Here is a 21651-nt window from a genome sequence, read left to right on the forward strand (position 1 = left end):
CGGTCACTAGCTGAGGCGATCAGGCTCTCAGTTTGCCTCAGCTTTGGAGCCCTTCAGAGCAGCAGGGCAAGATGGTGCTGGATCTGGATCTGTTCCGGGAGGATAAAGGAGGAGACCCGGCCCTTATTCGAGAGACGCAAGAGAAACGCTTCAAGGACCCGGGGCTGGTGGATCAGTTGGTGAAGGCGGATGGCGAGTGGCGAAGATGTAGGTACCGTTCTCCCCTGGCGCGCGACTTCATCCCTTTAGGAATCTCGTCCCCGCGCTTCCACGCCGCAGCTTTTACCTCAGGGCATGTCTTTCCCGGGTGGCAGCGGCGGCGGCTCGCTGTCAGAGCCGCTCCATGCCATTTCCGGTTTAGTGGCAACGTCGTTTCCGGTCATGCGCATTCGGGCCGCGCCGGCTGTTCCCCATGGCGTTGCGCATGCGCAATGGGAGCTGTCAAGCCTGCCGGAAGTGAGCATGCCTGCTGGTTTCTTTTTTCCCTGGCCTAACTCTTAGAATGAATGGCTTTGCGGGGGAATTTGATTTTTTTTTTTAATATTTTGGGTCTTTTTTGGATCTATGTGTACCTGGTTTTTTTTTCTTCTCGTCCTCTGCAAGTAGTCTTCTTTTATTTTTTTGATACATTCCAAGTTCTAGTCTGAATTTGGATCTCTTTTCTCCAGTCCATATTGCAATCTTTTTTTTTTCCCTTTGGTTTCTTTTGGGTCACACCCGGCATTGCTAAGAGGTGTTACTCCTGGCTCTATGCTCAGAAATCGCTCCTGGTAGGCTCAGGGAGGGACCATATGGAATGCCAGGATTTGAACCCCTTATCTCCTGCATGCAAGGCAAATGCCCTACCTCCATGCTATCTCTCCAGCCCGCCCTATATTGCAGTCATTTGAGGACTGGAAAGGCCCGCTCGTAAATAAAATGTCATGCTCCTAGAGCTTTTCCCTTGGGACGAGTTGTAAGCATGCCTTTTAAGGGTTGAAAAAAGGTCTTTTCTTGGTAGGTCAGATAAGAGGGCAAAGGTCTACTGAAAAAGCTTGTACATGGTTGTTTGAAATACATTGGTGGATTACAACTAATCCTAGCATCTTTCATGAGGCAAAATAAAATCATTGAGCCAGCTGCCTGTCTCCCTTTCCTAGGATGGAAATAGTTTCTGATTGGGCAGGATGCTGTCAAGCACATGTGACTTGTTTTGTCTGATGCAATCCTGTGCAACTCACTGAGCGTCAGCTTGACTCTCACAGCCCTGTGAAGGCATTTGCTGTCCGAGAGTGTGTTAGTAAGGTTGTTTTTCTTAAATTAATATATAATGGATTCAGTGCCAGGAGAGTGATTCAGGACAGCTGATCCTTCTCTGTCATTCAGATGGATATAGTGAGATTCCATAGCCCCGATCAAACTTTGAAGATTTGAATTCTAGCACAAATAATTTAAGTGGAAGGAAAAAGCTAGACTGGACACCTTTACTGAATTGAAAGTACTCTTCCCCCCCCCCACCAGATTTAGCCATTGTTATTTGATTGCAGAATGACTTTGAATATATTAGCCAGTCTCATAATATATGAATCAGCTGGAGAATCTGGAGTCCCTCAGTACTTTATTTTATTTTATTTTTTTGGTTTTTGGGTCACACCCAACAATGCTTAGGGGTTATTCCTGGCTCTGTGCTCAGAAGTCACTCCTGGCAGGCTTGGGGACCACATGGGATGCTGGAATTCGAACCAGGGTTTGTCCTGTGTTGGTCACATGCAAGGCAAATGCCTTACCACTTGCTATTGCTCCAGCCCCAATACTTTTATTCTTTTTTGGGGGGGGTGGGATTTAGGTCACACCCAGCAGCGTTCAGGGGTTACTCCTGGCTCTACGCTCAGAAATCGCTCCTGGCAGGCTCGGGGAACCATATGGGATGCTGGGATTTGAACCGTCTTTCTGCATGCAAGGCAAACGCCTTATCTCCATGCTATCACTCCGGCCCCACTTTTATTTTTAATCTGTGTGATTTACATAAGTATTAAGGACACACACACACACATACACACACACACACACACACACACACACACACACACACATATAATCCTAGTACTAACCACTACCCCTGGGCGTAAGTAAGGGTTCAACAAAGTTTTGTTGAGGGGCCAAGAAATCATACAGTAGATAAGCTGATTGCCTTACATTCAGCCAACTCAGGTTCACTTTCCCATATAGTCCCCCTGATCATAGACAGGAGTAAGTCCTGAGTGCAGAGCCAGGAGTATCACCAGATGTAGCTTAATAACATATAAAAAAAAAAAAAAAAACCAAAAAACAACAGTTTTGGTGTTTTTTTTTTTTTAATTTTCAGGCCTTCTGAATGAAAAGTTCATGTAACTTCATTTTTATTTTTTTTTTTTTGCCACACCCAGTGGTACGTAAGTTCCCTGCTCACTACTATCTCTACTATCTCTGGCAGACAATGTAGCTTACTTTATTTTTATGTTCTTGTGTTGGTTTTTTGTTTGTTTGCTATGGGGCCATATCTGGCAGTGCTCAAGGTTACTCCTGACAGTGCTCAAGGGACCATATGGGTTGCTGGGACTGGAACCTGAGTTAACCACATGCAAGGCAAATACCCTACTCGCTATACTATCACTCCAATTCCCTCAATGTAGTTTATTTTCAACATATCTTGTTTATTTGATTACACTTGCCATCCCTTCTTGGTGACCAGGGAGTTCATGATTTTTTTTGAGTCACCAAGATTTCTTTTTTTTCATTCAAATCTCAGCCCACAATCAAGGTTCTTTTTTTTTTGGGGGGGGGGCACACCCGGTGTTCTGCAGGGGTTACTCCTGACTATGCGCTCAGAAATCGCTCCTGGCTTGGGGAACCATATGGGATGCCGGGGAATCGAACCACGGCCCGTCCTAGGCTAGCGCGGGCAAGGCAGACAAAACCAGTTGATTATTGGGTGATATAGCAAGAGTAAAGTTCTTGTCACAGAAACATCACCAAACTTTTCAATAAAAAACAAACACTTTTCATTTTTGGGCCACACTCGGTGATGCTCAGAAATCATTCCTAGCTTGGGGGACCATATGGGACACTGGGGAATTGGACTGTGGTCCACCCTAGGTCAGCTGCATGCAAGGCAAATGCCCTACTGCTGCACCATTCCTCTGGCCCCACAAAAACATTTTTTAATATTAAACAGTTATTGGTATTTAGTCACTCATTCATTTATCAAACTGCTCCTTCCACTTTAGGGTTATGGATGCCTAGAGTGTAGCTTAGAAATTGCAATTTGGGACTTCAACCCCAACTTGGTGTGGGGGGGTCTGCTGGAGATTGAAAGGGACTTCACACAGGCAAAGCCAGTCTTAATCCTTGAGCTCCATTCCTGCCCAAACTCATTCACAGGGGAACCCTTGAGACACTCCACTGTATGTGTGTTTGGAATAAAGGAAGGAACAAAGCCCTCAGAGAAAACCCTTACAGACATGGAAAGAATGTTCATATTAACAGTGACCTTGGTCAGGAATTGATTTCCCTCCCTCATCATCACACAGTGAAACCAAACTGAACAGAATGCTTAGTGTGAGGACCTACTCTGTCCTCTTTGCCTGCAGACTTCCAAGATGCTACTTGGGTCCTCTGCATGCATGGCTAGAGCCTGCCTCCTTCTCTTATTCTTTGTTACAGCCTTGTTCTATTGCAGACTCACTGTACTGTTCTTTCTTTTTTGCCAGGGCTTGGAGGGAGGGTTCGGGCCAAATCTGCAGTGGTCAGAGACTGTTCCTGGCTCTGTGTTCAGGAATGAATCAGGTAGTGCTCGTTATTAGGGATGTAATACCAGAGATTACACTGGGTCATTTTAAAACCCTTTTGCTATTTCTCCCACTATTTCCTAGTCTTTGAATTTTACTTTCAGGATGCTGCCCTCTTGACTTCTTCTGTCCCCTTTGCCACCCAACTTTGCTCCCTATATTGCTCCCTCATTTGGTGAGTGTTCTTTATTTGGAAATTAGATTCAAGTAGCTCTGCTGTGTCATTTAATGATGCTTTAGGTTACCTTTAAAAATGAAAAAAAAAGGGGCTGGAGAGATAGCATGAAGGTAAGGCATTTTCCTTGCATGCAGAAGGATGGTGGTTTGAATCCTGGCATCCCATATGGTCCCCTGAGCCTGCCAGGAGCAATTTCTGAGCATAGAGCCAGGAGTAACTGAGTGTGACCCAAAAACCAAAAAAAAAAAAGAAAAGAACCAAACTAACATCATAATGTAACACTTTGCTATGGGGAGTGGGGACTTAAGGCAATTGTAGGGATTTAATAATAAAGGACCTCACAGTGCAAGGCAGGTGTTGTGCCACTGAGCTAATTCTTTGGCCCCAGTGCATAAATCTTTTTTTTTTTGTTTTTTGTTTTTTGGCTACATCTGGTATCATTCAGGGCTATGCGCTCAGAAATCGCTCCTGGCTTGGGGACCATATGGGATATCGGGGGATAGAACTGTGGTGCATCCTAGGCTAGTGCTGGCAAGTCAGATGCCTTACTACTTGTGTCACAGCTCCAGCCCCAGGGCATAAATCTTTTTTTTGTTTGTTTTTTGGGCCACACCTGCTGGTGTGCTCAGAGGTTACTCTTGGCTGTGCACAGAAATCACTCCTTGTGTATAGGGCTTTTGCCTTACACGCGGCAGATCCAGGATGGATCAGTCTTACCTTACCTTAACTTCCATACAACCAACCCAGGTTTGATCTCTGCAACCCTTGTGGTCCTCTGAGCCCAACAGGAGTGATTCCTGAGCTTAGAGCTAGGAGTGAGCCCTAAACAATGCTGGGCCTGGTGCCCAAACAAACATCAAAAAAGAATTTGGGGCCTGAGAGGTGGCGCTAGAGGTAAGGCGCCTGCCTTGCTAGCACTAGCCTAGGATAGATTGGAGTTCAATTCTCCCGGTGTCCCATATGGTCCCCCCACCAAGCCAGGGGCGATTTCTGAGCACTTAGCCAGGAGTAACTGCTTGAGTGTCAAATGGGTGTGGCTCAAAAAAAAGAAAGAAAGAAGTTGTCTTCTTTCTAGAAACCCGGTTCATACTGGGTTTCTAGAAACTTGGAAGAACTGAGAGGCTCAGTAGGACTCAGTTATTTGAGTTATTATAAAGCTTCATTTCAGACTCAGAATGACGCTTTCCTTCTCTGCAAATTCTGGGGAACAGTATCGTAACCACCAGTGTTTCCAGTTGAATTTGGGACTCAGCAAGGCTCTGAGAGTTCACACATTCTTCAAGCTGGTCCTTTACCTGCCTGTGTTTTGACTGGGTCCAAAGATGTTCCTTCAGGATTTTTTAGGAGTTGAAGGTAGCTTTATTGTGTGCGTATTCTTGGTATGTTCTTGTCTTTATTATGCAGGCAGATTTCGGGCAGATAACTTGAACAAACTGAAGAATCTCTGCAGCAAGACAATTGGCGAGAAAATGAAGGTAAGAAGAGCGAGTAACAGACTGGAAAGCTTGAGCAGAAGCAGAAGAGGTGATAAAACCTGGGTTGACTTCATGCAAAATAAGTGCCCTACCTGCGGTACAATCTGTCCAATCCAAGTTATGTCTTTTAGAGAGTCACATCCAGAGATGGATATTGGTTTGATTAACACTTAGAAAACTGTATCAGGGGGCCAGAGCTATAGCACAGCGGTAGGGCGTTTGCCTTGCATGTGGCCAACCCGGGACGGACCTGGTTCGATTCCCAGCATCCCATATGGTCTCCTGAGCCTGCCAGGAGCGATTTCTAAGCTCAGAACCAGGAGTAATCCCTGAGCACCACCTGATGTGGCCCAAAAACCAAAAAAAAAAAGAAAAAGAAAAAGAAAACTGTGTCAGAGGTCAGAGTGATAGTACAAAGGGTAAGGCTTTGTGCTTACACACAGCAGACCCAGGTTTGATCCTCAGCGACCCATATGGTTTCCTGAGTCCTCCAGAAGTAAGTCATGAGCACCTCAGGAGTGGGGGGGGGGGGAGTAAAACTTGTATCAGAATTTTTCTTTTACTTATAAATAATTTTATAAAGTAAAACTTGTATCAGAAGTTTTCTTTTACTTATAAATAATTTCATCTGGGGCCCTAGTGATAGCCCAGTGGGTAGACTGTTTGCCTTGCATGCAGCCAACTCGGGTTCAATCCTCTTCATCCCCTATGATCCTACAAGACCACCAGGAATGACCTCTGAGCCTAGAATCAGGATTAACCCCTCCAAGCACTGCCGGGGATGCTCCTAAAATAAAAATTAAATAAAATTTTATTTTATTTTGTTCTAGGGCCACACTGAGCAGTGCTTGGGCTCTGTACTCGAGGGTGTGGTACTGGGGTTGAGTCCCATATGTGAGCCTTCTCCATGGTCCTCTAATAATGGATTGTTAACCCCTGCAGAAAAAAGAGCCAGTGGGAGACGACGAGTCTATTCCAGAGAATGCAGCAAACCTTGATGACCTCACTGCAGATACACTGGCTGTGAGTTACTGCCCATTATGAGGCTGGGCTTTCTGCTCCAGCACCGCCACTTGACACATGCAGCACTGAGCATTATTGTATTCCTCTAGCTGGGAAATATCCCCTTTCTCTTTGACCGTCATTTGGGGAGTATCAGACTGCAGCTAATTGAGGGAGGAGAGCCAGGGTAGGAAGGAGAGAAATAGAAAACTCTTTAGTTCATTTTCATTTTCACAGAATCCAGAATTTTTTAATATGGTCAGTAGTGGGGGCCGGAGAGATAGCATGGAGGTAAGGCGTTTACCTTTCATGCAGAAGGTCATCGGTTCGAATCCCGGCGTCCCATATGGTCCCCCGTGCCTGCCAGGAGCAATTTCTGAGCACGGAGCCAGGAGTAACCCCTGAGCACTGCCGGGTGTGACCCAAAAACCACAAAAAAAAAAAAAAAAAAAAAAAAAAAAGGTCAGTAGTGGCTACTGTGAGCCACTAACAATCATCTTTAGGGGCCATAGCAATAGCAATAGTACAGCAGTAGGGCATTTGCCTTGCACGTGGCTGACCCAGGACAAACCTGAGTTTGATCCTCTGCATCTGATAGGTCTCCCAATCCAGGAGCAATTTCTGAGCACATAGCCAGGAGTAACTCTGAGTGTCACTGGGTGTGGCCCAAAAAAACAAAACAAAACAAAACAATCATCTTCTAAGTTTTTCAGGCACCAATTTTTTTTTTTTTTTGGTTTTTTGGGCCACACCCGTTTGATGCTCAGGGGTTACTCCTGGCTAAGGGCTCAGAAATTGCCCCTGGCTTGGGGGGACCATATGGGACGCCGGGGATCGAACTTCGGTCCTTCCTTGGTTAGCGCTTGCAAGGCACCACCTCTCCAGGGACCAATTCTTATACTAATAAAACCTTTTACACAGGGGCCAGAGGAACAATGGTGCTTGCCTTGCACAGTGCTGACGCAGGTTCAGTTTCCTGAACTGGATATATGTCCGTCCCCACCCCAAACACTACTAGGAGTGATCCGTGGGGCGGGAGTAAGACCTAAGCACTGGGCGTGGTCCTCAAACAAACAGAAAACAAACCTTTAACATAAAAATGTAGCAAGAACCTAAAGATAGGCTGTACACACACACACACACACACACACACACACACACACACACACACACACACACATCCTGTCCCTTGATATCTGATTCTCCCCAGTGGCCAACTTCCTAAATCCTGTCTCTCATCTCTTGGGCAGGATGGCCTGGTTTGTCCCTATACTCTTCTCTATCCAGTGTTACTTTACTAGTCTTAACTCTTGTCAGGGTTCCTCTCTCAGACTGTACCCCAGCAGCTTTCCTTAGCCTGTAGCCACAGCCAAAAGCATGTGAATGAGATCCCAGTGCTCTGTCCCTTACTTATCACTATCCACTCATCTGAGCCCTACCTGGCTCCTCTGTCTGTCTGGGCATAGGTAAGCAGGTGAAGAGAGAGAGTCCCTGTCTGGGCCTTCCTTGTGTCTGCTTTATCTCCCGCTCACAGCCGTCCCATCTTCTATTTTGACTGGATATTTTGATCAAATACTTAGATTAGATTTCCCACTGGATATTTCAGTGACTGACCTTTAAAGTGATCTATCGGATTTAGGAGCTCACCTTGGGCTCCACCCTTTGACTCCTGGAGATAGGTCCCCTGCTCCTAATGAATTTGTATCTTCCTAGAGAGAACTGTTTAATTCAAGTGCCAAATTGGTTTAATCGGGAAAATGAGAAAGCACCAAATTAGGGCAGTGCTTTTGGAAGAACCACTATATTAAAACTCCAGATGGAGATGGAGGAAACACAAGGGATGGCCTGAATTTATTCTCTGCTGTGGGCACCCAGTTTGGAGAAAACCAGTGACTTGGGGAGGTTGAGATGCGCCCGAACTATGGGTGTGTAATATTAGTCTCTGTCCTTTGGGAGCTGCGAGGGACCAAGGGTTTCCCTGTAAGAGCCACAGGGCCGGGGTGGCAGAACCAACTTCCTGGCTCATCTGAGACTTGGTTTCCTGTGAGCTGTAGGACCTGCAAGTCTCCCAGATCAAAAAAGTCCGGCTTCTCATCGATGAGGCGATCCTGAAGTGTGACGCAGAGCGGCTCAGGCTGGAAGCTGAGCGATTTGAGAACCTCCGAGAGATTGGGAACCTTCTCCATCCTTCCGTGCCCATCAGCAACGACGAGGTGGGCAGACTGCAGCTTTCACCCCTTCTCCCCGGCATGGGATGAGAGGACAGACACCTGGGACACTTGCATTCTCTGTGTGCTGGCACCTGGGTCCCAGCCAGCTCTTTGTGTTGTTTCCTCTGTTCCCAAGTTGGAGATGGAGTCAGGTCCTCCAGGCCGGAGATCCCAGCCCAGAGCTGGCTTCTAAATCAGGCCCCCCAGGTCCTTAGAGGGTTGCCCTAGTAGCGGCTCGGCTGGCGACAGGAGGACTCTGCTCACCCCTCACCCAACCCCTGCTGGGAAACTGCTGGTTGGAAGCAAATCTGCATGATAAAAGTTTCCTGCCGAGCAGCAGCTTCCCCTGCACAAAGCTGCTCTGAGCCCAGCCTTTGTTCCCTGACACCCCAGCCGAAGCAGGGCCCATCTGTGCCTCTTTCATTCATTCCCTGGTGAACGTGAAACTGTGGGTCGGGGTGGCAGACTCGGAGGTCAGGGCCCAGGGTCCGCCCTCCTGAGGTCCCAACCAATAAGAGTATGTGTTTGTGGGTGGGGTGGGGGGAGATCTCAATTCTCCTCGGTTCTGCCCCAGGCATGCTGATTGTTTGGTTATCCTTAGGACAGGATTTCCCAGGAGTTATTTAAAAGGGTAAAACCCGAGGGGGGTGTGTGTGTGGGGGGAGAATCCCTTGGATCTTCTGGCAAATCACCCTTTCAGTTCTAAGTGTGCAGTCTCTTCTAGGAAACCATTTTTTCCATACTGAGCACAAATTCTCCAGCAAATGCCCTCTTTGTCCCTGTCCACAATGGCCACAGCTTAGACCGTGAATCAGGCCAGGGCTCCCCAACTGGGTGGTTCTTAGGGAACAGGGTTTGGGAAGATGAAAATGCTTGTGCATCATTCTCACCTGCTCTGGCTTCCTTAGGATGCAGACAACAAAGTGGAGAGGATTTGGGGTGACTGTTCGGTCAAGAAGAAGTACTCACACGTGGACCTAGTAGTGATGGTGGATGGCTTTGAAGGCGAGAAGGGCGCTATAGTGGCTGGGAGCCGGGGCTACTTCCTGAAGGTGAGCAGTGGGGACTTGCTGGGTAGGGTGAGCCATTGCAGAGCCAGAAGCTACTCCAAGAGGGCCTTGGTTAAAACCACTGGCAACCACCACCACCACCACTGCTACATCATTCTGGCAATTCCAGGCAACTCTGTAGTCTAAGGCATGACCATGCCTAGCAGGTTCCTGGGAACAAAGCCACCGAATAACTCCCCATAATGATTCAGTTTTGTCAACCAAATTGAGCTCTCCCTGCTTTTTAGGGAGCTCAGAGTAATTGGGTAGTGAGATTAGTAACAGAATCTGCACCCACTGAGGTGAGAGTAACCCTGGCTATTAGGAGATTGACTGGCAGAGACCACAGACCCTCATCACCTGGAACAGACAGTGGTGAAATTGGGGAAGGCTTCCAGGAAGCCACGGTCAAGTAAATATGTGTGTTCTGTGCATTTGTCTGTATAGGTAGGTAGATGCTCTCTATATATTTGTGGCTCCAGTGGGCTGTCTCTCTTCCTTAGGGGCCCCTGGTGTTCCTGGAACAGGCGCTCATCCAATATGCACTCCGCTCTCTGGGAAGTCGAGGCTACATCCCCATCTATACCCCTTTTTTCATGAGGAAGGAGGTCATGCAGGAGGTGGCGCAGCTCAGCCAGTTTGATGAGGAATTGTATAAGGTAAGTAGATCAGAGTGTGCAGAGGGATTTGGATGTGGTGGAAAGGTCACTTCTCCATGGCCTGTGAGTGCATAGCTTACACAACTGAGGAAGTCCAGCCATAGGTTTTATTTGTTTTGTGTTTTGTTTCTTGGGCCACACCCGGCAGCACTCAGGGTTTACTCTTGGCTCTGCACTCAGAAATCACTCCTGGCAAGCTCAGGGGAACATATGGGATACCAGAGAGCAAACCTAGGTCAGCCTCGTGCTAGGCAAACACCCTCCCTGCTGTACTATTGCTCTGGCCCCAGCCATAGGTTTTTATTAAGTTCTGTTTAAATAGGCCCATGTCCTGGGGGAGTAATAACTCAGGGAGGCCTAGGTGTCATCCCTCATAGCACATGGGTCCCCAAGCACAGCTTGAGGTGACCACCAAACTCCAAGCTGGTAATATCCCCTGATTACTGCCAGATGCGGCCCCCAAATAAAAACTAGATGCATGTAACCAATGGCTACCCTAGGGGATAGCACAGACATGAAATATGCTTTATTTTCACGTCCAAATGAGCGTGCTTCAGAGTTGGAGATTAGAGCACATACCTTCTCCCATCTCCTTAGAGAACCTTCCCCCACTTCTTTTATTTTTGGGGGGCACACCTGGTAATGCTTAGGGTTTACTCCTGGCTATGTGCTCAGAAATCACTCCTGGCTTGGGGGACCATATGGGACGCCGGGAATCGAACCAGAATCTGTCCTGGGTCAGCAGTGTGCAAGGCAAACACTCTACCACTGCGCTACCCCTTTCTTTACTTACTCCCCCCCTCTCTTATATTTTCTCCTTTTATTTTCTTTCTAGTTTCTGTTTCCCAGAACTTCATCCTGCATGGTTTTTGGCCCAACTAAAACGAAGGCCTTCCGCATAAATACCCACAAGCAAACAAACTGGCATCTCTGTCTCTGTGTCTTCATGTAGGCCTTTTGGTTTCCAGCCCAGAAAGAAACTTATGGAAAAGGCTGAGGGTGTGAGGGAGTATGCGGAAAACCGGCTGCTGTGTGGAGGCCAAAGTAGGAATACCATATGGAGCTAGTCGGTTCTCTTCTGTAGAGTTGTTCAGAATGCAGAGCCACAGTGCAAAAAGGCACTTGATTGCAAAAAGGCACCTTCCTTCATCAGTCAAGTCATGCTCTAGCAAGCCAGCAAACAGACTCTGGACTCAGAAAAAGAAATATACATTTGGGGCCAGAAAAAAATAGTATGGCGGGTAGAGCCATACTAATTAACTTACTAATTCAGGCTCCATCCCCAGCACCCCATATGATCCTTGAGCTCAGAGCCAGGAATTAAGCCCTAGCACAGCTAGGTAGGGCCCCAAAACAACAACAATGATCCTCTCTAAAGTCAGAGCAAGAGTCTAACCTGGTGTCCTCCCATTCTTTTGGTTTTTGGGTCACACCCAGCTGTGTCCAGGCTGGTTACTGGCTCTGTGCTCAGGGATCAGCCCTGAAGGGTTTCAGGGATCATATGGATTGAACCTGGGTCAGTGGTGTGTGCAAGGCAAACTCCCTACTGATGATACTAGCTCTCCTGTCCTCTCTTTGTCATTGGAGGGACAGGGGGACAAGGAGTGTTTTGGGCCACACCTTGCAGCGCTTAAGTCTCATTCCTGGTGGGTTCAAGGGACCCTTTAATTGAACATTGTACCTAAAGTGTCTTCAGTGCCACTGCTTGCAAGGTCTTTAGAACTTTCTGTATGCTGCTTGCCTGGACCACATGTGTGTGACTCTGCTCTTCTGGGGAATAGGTCAGGGCTTCTCTTGTTGGCAGTATTGTTATAATAGACTTTGTCCCGTCTGTAATGTTTTTTTGTTTTGTTTTGTCTGTTACTTTGTTCATTGGAACATCAGATTGAAGGTTTTAACTATAAGCTAACCCATAAACACCAGTAAAAAGGGCTGCCCAAGAACAGCCAAAAGGACTTCACTTTGTTTTTGATTTTTGGTTTTGAGCCACATTCAGTGGCTCTCAGGGGTTATCTCTAGTTCTGTACTCAGGAATCACTCCTAGTGGTGCTCAGGGAATGATATGGTTTCCCCGAGATTGAGCCTAGGTTAGGCGTATGCAAGTCAAACGCCCTTCACACTGTACTATCACTCCAGCCCAGGATTTTGTCCTTAGTCAGAGGCTCAGAATAGTGAGACTATTCTCTCCCTCTAACTTATTTTACTCAGCATAATAGTTTCCATGTCCATTCATGTATAGGAAAATTTCATGACTTCATCTCTCCTGACGGATGCATAGTATTTCATTTTGTATACATGTACCACAGTTTCTTTAGCCACTCATCTGTTGTCAGGCATCTGGGTTCTTTCCAGATTCTGGATATTGTTTTTTTTTTTTTGGTTTTTGGGCCACACCCGGTGGTGCTCAGGGGTTACTCCTGGCTGTCTGCTCAGAAATAACTCCTGGCAGGCACGGGGGACCACATGGGACACCGGGATTCGAACCAACCACCTTTGGTCCTGGATCGGCTGCTTGCAAGGCAAACACCGCTGTGCTATCTCTCCGGGCCCAGATTCTGGATATTGTGACTAGCGCTTCAATGAATATAGGTGTGCAGAAGGCATTTTTGTATTGTGTTTTTGTGTTCCTAGGGTATATCCCTAGGAGTAGTATAGCTGGATTATATGGGAGCTCCATTTCCAGGTTGTTTTTTTTTTGGTTTTTGGTTTTTGGTTTTTGGGCCACACCCAGCGGTGCTCAGGGGTTATTCCTGGCTGTCTGCTCAGAAATAGCTCCTGGCAGGCACCGGGGACCATATGAGACACCGGGATTCGAACCAACCAGGTCCTGGATGGGCTGCTTGTAAGGCAAACACCACTGTGCTATCTCTTCAGGCCGATTTCCAGTTTTTTGAGGAATCGCCATATTATTTTCCATAAAGGCTGGACTAGACAGCATCCCACTGGTAGTGAATAAACCTGCCCTTTTTTTTTTTTTTGGTTTTGGATTTTGGGCCACACCTGGTGGTTCTCGGGTTACTTCTGGCTCTGCACTCAGAAATCCCTCCTAGCAAGAGATCTTATGGGTTGCCTGGATTCAAACCACCATCCGTCCTCAGTTGGTTGCATGCAAGGCAAACACCCTACCACTGTGCTATCTTTCTGGCCCCTAAACCAGCTTCTTCTTTTTTTTTTTTTTTTTTTTTTTTTTGGTTTTTGGGTCACACCCAGCAGTGCTCAGGGGCTACTCCTGGCTCTATGCTCAGAAATCGCTCCTGGCAGGCTCTGGGGACCGACCATATGGGATGTCGGGATTTGAACCACCGACCTTCTGCATGCAAGGCAAACTCCTTTCCTCCATGCTATCTCTCTGGCCCCTTAAGGCCTTAAGGTCTCCGATGATGTCATCTGCTTTCACTTAACATGGATCTTCTTACTCAGATGGTCATTATATCAAGGTTCTTAGAACACTGATCATTCTCCAGAGCTCAACTCAGCTAGAACCTGTTGAAAACACAACTTGACACTAGAGTATGGACTCTGGATTAAGCACCCTTCCTTTTCTTTTCATTGACCCCAGCTTACTCCTAGGCTGGACTTAGAGAAAATCTCTCCTATGCTTTTTATTTATTTATTTTGGTTTTTGGGCTACACCCAGCGGTGTTCAGGGTTTATTCCTGGCTCTGCACTCAGAAATCGTTCCTGACAGGCTCGAGGGGCCATATGGGAAGCCAGGGATTGGATCTAGGTCTGTCCCAGATCAGTGGTACAAGGCAAATGCCCTATCTCTGTGCTATTGCTCCAGCCAACCTTTTTTTTTTTTTTTTTTTTTTTTTTATTGAAATTGTCTATCTTCTGTCTGTCCCAGGCAGGGTGACAAGAAAAGGGATGGGTGAAGTCCTTCTTTGATTCTTGGCAGTGTACAGGTAGGGGCTGGCTCTAAGCACACTCTGGGACCAGGTTGTCAATACCGAGCAGTGCTCAGGACTTATTCCCTGGCTCTGCTCTCTGGAATCACTTTTTTTTTTTTTTCTTTTGGTTTGGGCCACACCCGGCAGTGCTCAGGGGTTACTCCTGGCTGTCTGCTCAGAAATAGCTCCTGGCAGGCACAGGGGACCATATGGGACACCATGATTCGAACCAACCACCTTTGGTCCTGGATCAGCTGCTTGCAAGGCAAACGCCGCTGTGCTATCTCTCCAGGCCCTGGAATCACTTTTGACAGGACTTGGAAACCATATGGGGTGCTAGGGTCTGAACTTAAATCTGCTGCGTGCCAGGCAAGTGCCCTACTTGCTTTACTATCGCTCTGGTTTTTGGGTCACATCCAGCAGCGCTCAGGGGTTATTCCTGGCTCTGCACTCAGAAGTCACTCCTGCAGGCTCGGATGACCATATGGGATGCCAGAGATCGAACCTGGGTCTTTCCTGGGCCGGCAGCATGCAAGGCAAACTCCCACCCACTGTGCTCTCACTCTATCCTCTCACTCTTACTTATTTATTTATTTATTTATTTATTTATTTATTTATTTATTTATTTTTATGTTTAGGGCCACACCCAGCAGCTCTCAGGGGTTATCCCTGGTTATGCACTCAGAAATACCCCTGGCTTGGGGGACCATATGAAACGCAGAAGATGGAACCACAGTTTGTCTTGGGTCAGCTGTGTGCAAGGCAAATGCCCTACCAATGTGCCACTGCTCTGGCCCCATCACTCTTAATTTTTATTTGTTTTTTCTCTTTTTTTGGCTTTTCGGACCACACCCGTTTTATGCTCAGGGGTTACTCCTGGCTAAGCGCTCAGAAATTGCCCCTGTCTTGGGGGGGTCCCGCAGTCCTCATTCTTGGCTAGCGCTTGCAAGGCAGACACCGTACCTCTAGCGCCACCTCGCTGGCCCCTTTTCACTTTTTTTTTTTTTTTAATTTTTAAAGATCCTTCTTCCCACAGGTGATTGGCAAAGGCAGTGAAAAGGCCGATGACAACACTTATGATGAGAAATACCTTATTGCCACCTCAGAGCAGCCCATTGCTGCCCTGCACCGGGACGAGTGGCTTCGGCCTGAGGACTTGCCCATCAAGTACGCGGGCCTGTCCACTTGTTTCCGCCAGGAGGTGGGCTCACACGGGCGCGACACCCGCGGCATCTTCCGAGTCCATCAGTTTGAGAAGGTGCGTAGCTGGGCCAGAGTGAGGAATCAGAACCTCTGTCTGTTTGTCCTAGGCAGGGAGAGGAGAGAAGGGGTGGGTAAAGTCTTTCTTTGGTTCCTGGAGTAGGAGCTAGCTCTTAGCATACTCTGGGACCAGCTTGTTTATATCCTAGTGCCAGCCACCACCACCCCACTTTGCCACTGTCTGACCTGGACAAGCTGCCTGACTCTGTGCTCAGTATCCTCCTCTTGTCTCGGTCATCCGCAAGTCGGTCTGTGTGGTGGGCTGTGAGCGGTGCTGATGCACAGACAGAATGTGCATTCTGGGTGCCTGTGCTAGCTCCCCAGCCAACTCAGAACTGTGCTGTGGCTGGTCCAGCGGCCTGTGAGTCCCAGCGTCATCATTGGGTCTTAGTTGGAAGGCCACAGCTCCCTGAGCCCTACTGCGCCTTCAGCCAGTCCCCCTGGGTCCCTCTGCAGATCGAACAATTTGTCTATTCCTCGCCACATGACAACAAATCCTGGGAGATGTTTGACGAGATGATCGCTACTGCCGAAGAGTTCTATCAGTCTTTGGGGATCCCTTACCACATCGTGAACATCGTCTCAGGTATCTGCCCTCCCCTTCCTGCATCCCGCCACTGCCACCCTCAACCCCTCCATCTGCCACACAAGGAATGGCTGACAATGCAGCTGATGATTCTTAATTAAAAGATCACACTCTTCCCACTTGGGAGTGGTGGTGCTAAAAGTGTCTGGGTGCAGTTTCACTACTGGGAATGGGATGTGAATTAAAAAATTTCTTCAGGGTGCTAGCAATACAAATCAGGGGGTTGTTAAGCATGCTTTGTGTACAAAAGCCGCCAGTCTGCTCCCCAGTACTCTAGGTACCCCAAGCCATCACCAGGAGTAACCTTATCTGCATAGGCCCCTGAGCACTGCTGAGAGTAGCCCCCAAAGAGGAAATAGATTAGGTACATGATTTGCATGTGAGAGGCCCAGGGTTAATCCCCAGAACTACAATAGTCATAATAGTTTAGAGAGTGACCCCTGAACACCAATGGGTGTGGATACCCCCAGTTTTCTTAAGGACTAAGTTGATATAGGGCTGGAACACACGTTTGTCATCTGAGGAGCAAAGTTTTATCCCTGGCACTACATGGTCCCCTGAGCAATACCACATCTAGCCCCGGAGAAACCCAGGGTCCACGTGCTGAAGCAGTATGGCCTCCCTGGACTCAGGCCCTCCCAAAAGTCCATCAGGTGTTCTAAAGTTCACCCATTTTTTTCTTTTTTATGGTTTTTGGTTTTGGGGTCATACCCAGTGGCGCTCAGGGGTTACTTCTGACTCTCTGAGCTCAGAAATCGCTCCTGGCAGGCTCAAGGGAACCATAGGGGATGGTGGGATCCGAACCACCATCCATCCTGGATCAGCTGTGTGCAAGGCAAACGCCCTACTGCTGTGCTATCTCTCCAGCCCTAATGTCACCTTTCTGACATATCCTTCTGACATGTCTTCCTGTAGGTTCTCTGAATCACGCTGCCAGTAAGAAGCTGGACCTGGAGGCCTGGTTTCCAGGCTCAGGAGCCTTCCGTGAATTAGTCTCCTGCTCCAATTGCACCGACTACCAGGCTCGCCGACTCCGAATCCGCTACGGACAAACCAAGAAGATGATGGACAAAGTAGGCAGGATTGAGGGGGGCTTCAGGTGGTGGCCCCAGGTTGTTGTATTTCCCAGTCTCTCAGAGCAAAGCGCAGCAAGTCTGGACCAGAAAGAGAATTTGAAAACCTCTCTTGGGGCTGGAGCCATAGGACAGTCGATACGGGGCACGCGCGCGCACACACACACAAACACACACACTCTAGCATTTCTTTCTGAGGCCTTGCTTCCCATCACTCCCAATAAGGTGACCTCCTTTTGTCTACACTAAACAAGTAAGACAAGTAAGAAGTGGTGTCTTCCTTCTTCTCATACCAACCCCATTGTTTTTGGTACTGATCTTTTCTCAGGGACTTGAAAGTGACTGAAAGAGAAGCCACCTTGGGACTGGGAGCCTACACAAAGGACTAGGCTAAGCTTTGCTTGCCAAAGGCCCTGGTTCCATCCCAATACTATAGGGGCCCCCTCAGTACCCATGCAAGCAAATCCTGAGCACAGAGTCCCTTGAACATTTCAAGTATGGCCAAAAAACAAAAATGGCTGGCTAGAGAGATAGTTGCATGGGTAAGGAAGGCATTTGTCTTTTGTACATATTCTTTTGTCTCATGTTCAATGCCTGGCATTCCAAATGGTCATCTGAATACAGGCCCAAACCACCCTTCCCCCCAAAAAGAGGGTCACCTTAGAACTTGCTTCCTTCCCTCAAAGGGCCATCACTTGTCATTCATGGACATGGGAGTGAATTTTCTAGTGGATCTAATGGGCCATCCAGAAATTCAGATGTAGAAAAGATCAGCACAGAGGAAGAAAGCTCAGGATGTTAACTGGGTTGGGGCAGTGCCTGGGGGAGACCTGGGGACAGGGAGGTCCCTGAACTGAGCTCTCTTTTGTCTCTCGGACCCTCTCTACAGGTGGAGTTTGTTCACATGCTCAATGCAACTATGTGTGCCACGACACGCACCATCTGTGCCATCCTGGAGAACTACCAGACGGAGAAGGGCATCTTGGTGCCTGAGAAGTTAAAAGAGTTCATGCCACCAGGTCAACCTTCCCGCCTTCCACTTCCCTCCTCTGTTCCGGCCTTCTCACATTTCTGTGTGTGACCTGCCTGCCCTAAGTGCACTGACCTGCTAGTCCTTCCCCTCCTTCCACCTACCCTCTTCTTGCATGAGACTGAGACAGACACACCCACATAAATATTAACAACATGTGCACATGCAACACAGTGATAACTACACACATACCTAACTTGCTTATTTTCTTCCCTTTATTTTTCTTGCAGTAATGAGCATGTGCTCACATTGCATACATCATTGTCCACCTTTAGTTAGGGTTGATGCCTACATAAGAGCCCGCCATTGTGGCCCTCTTAGTTGGGATGCATATATTTATTTGCCCAGGCCACACAGTGCTCTTGCTTGCTTGCTCACTTGTTCTCTCTCTCTCTGGCTTTCTCTCTCACTCTCACATCTACCGGTCAGTGTTTTCTTTCTTTCTCTCGTCTTTCCTTTCGCTCTCTCTTGCTGTCTGTCTGTCTGTCTGTCTGTCTCGCTCTCATTCTCTCTCACTCTCACATCTACCGGTCAGTGTTTTCTTTCTTTGTCTCTTTCTTCTTTTCTTCTTTCGCTTTCTTGCTGTCTGTCTGTCTGTCTGTCTGTCTGTCTGTCTCGCTCTCATTCTCTCTCACATCTACCGGTCAGTGTTTTCTTTCTTTGTCTCTTTCTTCTTTCCTTCTTTCGCTCTCTTGCTGTCTGTCTCTCTCGCTCTCAGTGTCACTCTCATTCTTACATACATCTACCTGCTGGGACCATTTGGAACCCCTGGTCAGCTCCAGGGAGCAAACACTTGCCTCCTGCTGGCTAGGAAGCCACTATTTTGCTGCTGAGCCTTCCCAGGCTCTTAATTTTCTTACTCAGCCGCAGCTTCCCAAACTGCCTGAACTCCATGCCTAACAAGCATGGGAGTACTGCTTGGGCGGAGTGTTCTAAACTGAAGTTGAGCAGGGAGCAGAATGATAGCACAGCGGTAGGGCGTTTGCCCTGCATGCAGACGACCCAGGTTCAATCCCCAACATCCCATATAGTCCCCCGAGCCTGCCAGAAGCAATTTCTGAGCATAGAGCCAGGAGTAACCACTGAGTGCTGCCAAAATCCAAAAAAAAAAAAAAAAGTAAACTGCATTTGGAAGCTTCCGGGAGGAGAGCTGTGAAATCAGGTCTAGGGCCTGCCATGGAGCCTTTTGGTTTGGGGGGAATGGACCTATTGATATTGTCTCCCTCTCTTAGGGCTGTAGCCCTAATAAACTCCAGGGGCCGGAGAGATAGCATAGAGGTAAGGCGTTTGCCTTTCATGCAGAAAGACGGTGGTTTGAATCCCGGCACCTCATATGTTCCCCTGTGCCTGCCAGGGGCTATATCTGAGCATAGAGTCAGGAGTAATCCCTGAGCACTGTCGGGTGTGACCAAAAAAAAAAAAAAAACCCAAACCCCAGGTTATTTGACAGGGCTCTTCTCTTCCAGGTCTCCAAGAACTGATCCCCTTCGTAAAGCCTGCACCCATTGACCAGGAGCTGTCAAAGAAGCAAAAGAAGCAGCACGAGGGCAGCAAGAAGAAAGGGGGAGCCAGAGACGTGACCCTGGAGAACCAGCTGAAGGCCATGGAGGTGGCAGATTCCTAAGCCCCCCCTCCTGCACAACCCCACGATTCCTGCCTGCAGGGAAGCCAGGCGGCCCCCCAGTCGCCTGCCCATCTGACTTTTAACACATCTAAAAGGGGAGCAGCTGTTGCATATGGTGCAGTGTTCCCATTCTCCACATAGGCCCCGGATCCCGTCTTCACAGCTGCTGAAACCATGTAATAAAGCATCTCTGGGGAAGGCCTGGACTCCTCCCTGCCTCCTTCATGGTCTGGATATTCCCCTACACCAGGCTTTGCTATGTGTGCACAGGGCAAGCTGAGACTGAGACGGTAGGGATGGTGGCGATAGAGGCGGCAGAGACTCCAGGACATGCCTTGTCTTTGAGTCAGTCTGCACACTTCAGTCTGCAGGGCCAGAATCCTCTTCTGCCGCAGAAGATCCTGGAGTAGCTTCTAGGCCCTTCTAACCCTCCCGGAGAGGAGGGTGAGAGTGAGGTCTCAGGCCAGAGGGGCCTGAAATTTACCCAAGCGAGGCCTGGTGTGTCAGGGCCTATGACAGCCACTTGTCTCCTGACTTCGTGGCTGTGGCAGTGCTGGTATTTTAATCCTCTGGCATGCTCCCACCGAACCTAACAGCCAGTTCAGGCCTTCTCGAGGAAGGTGGTGTTTTAGGCTCCTGCTGTACCTGCTGCTTTCATCTGTGATCTCCAAACACAGCCCTTTAATGACACCCTATCTGCGCTTCACCCAGCAGAGCCTGCAGTGTTTCCTATGGAGGGGCCCTTTTATCTCAGTGCCAGTCCCAGGAGGGAGGGCAGGGACATGATTATAACCCAGCCAGCCCCAGGAGGCCAGGAACATGCTGGATGCCACAAGCCAGCACGGCCAAGCCAGGGGCATGGTAACTTCGGGGATACTGGGATGACCATTCACCCACTCCCTCATTTTTTTGTTTTTGGGTCACCTGGCAGTGCTCCTGGCTCTACACTCAGAAATCATTCCTGGCAGGCTTGAGGGATCATATGGGATCCTAGGAATCGAACCAGGATCTGTCCTGGGTTGGCCTCATGCAAGGCAAATGCTCTACCTCTTTGCTGTAGCTCCGGCCCCATGTGGCCCATTTTTAGGGGGAGTATATAAGTAGATCCTCTGCTACTTGGTGGTCCCATGGGAACCCATTTCCTCTTTTGTCTTGGTTTCTATCTCGCTGCGCCTGCTAGCACCTGCCTGCCCAGCATGCAGGCCATTTACATACTCTCCCATGAGACCTTAGGTGGCCCTCTTTGTTAGAAGAGGGCCACCCCTGTGAGTAACTCCAGGGGCCCCTCCTGGTGGAGAAAGGTTTGGTCCACATAGATGGTGCTAAGGAACGACTCTTGGCTGTGTGTTCAGGGATCCGCATACAAGGCCAAGCCTATCCAGGCTCTCTTGACCAATCTGCCTCCCTTGTCTTCATCTTCGGGCACACGAGCCCAGGGTGAGAAGACAAACACAAGCTGCTTTTGTTTATTCAGAAGGACCAGAAACTCCCAACTCTTCAGATTAAAGAGACTATTTGGGGCCTGAGCATAGTGGGTAGAGCGTTCGCCTTACACGTGGCCAACCACGTTCAATCCCCCGCATCTCATATGGTCCCCCTGAGCCTGCCAGGAGTGATTTCTGAGCACAGAGCCAGGAGTAATCTCTGAGCGCCAACAGATGTGGCCCCAAAACAAACAAGGCTATCTGCACAGTGAGCTGGGAGGCTGCTTTGTCCACTACCCAGGACATGCCTCTTTAGGCTTAAAGGTCCCCTTAGCGCCCTCCTTTGACCTTCCACGCGGAGGCGCTACTTCTCCCCAGGGCCCTG

The 21651-nt window shown here is 48.5% G+C and overlaps 1 protein-coding gene across 1 annotated transcript; it reads left to right on the forward strand.

The window, feature by feature from the left end:
• Positions 1-20043, forward strand: SARS1 (seryl-tRNA synthetase 1). The gene is made up of 11 exons (XM_049765734.1): positions 1-207; positions 5389-5459; positions 6402-6482; positions 8516-8674; positions 9580-9723; positions 10224-10379; positions 15306-15527; positions 15986-16115; positions 17031-17188; positions 18078-18207; positions 19685-20043. The coding sequence occupies exons 1-11, from the start codon at positions 72-74 to the stop codon at positions 19840-19842; spliced, it is 1545 nt and encodes a 514-aa protein (XP_049621691.1). The 5' UTR covers positions 1-71; the 3' UTR covers positions 19843-20043.
• Positions 20044-21651: the final 1608 nt, after the last annotated feature.

The sequence above is a fragment of the Suncus etruscus genome, chromosome 19, assembly GCF_024139225.1.
Source record: "Suncus etruscus isolate mSunEtr1 chromosome 19, mSunEtr1.pri.cur, whole genome shotgun sequence".
Lineage (NCBI taxonomy): Eukaryota > Metazoa > Chordata > Mammalia > Eulipotyphla > Soricidae > Suncus > Suncus etruscus.

Coding starts and splice junctions, on each gene's coding strand:
- SARS1 (XM_049765734.1), top strand. CDS start 72: ATGGTGCTGGATCTGGATCTGTTCCGGGAGGATAAAGGAGGAGACCCG. Junction 10,380..15,305: donor TTGATGAGGAATTGTATAAG/GTAAGTAGATCA, acceptor TTCTTCCCACAG/GTGATTGGCAAAGGCAGTGA. Junction 18,208..19,684: donor AAAAGAGTTCATGCCACCAG/GTCAACCTTCCC, acceptor CTTCTCTTCCAG/GTCTCCAAGAACTGATCCCC.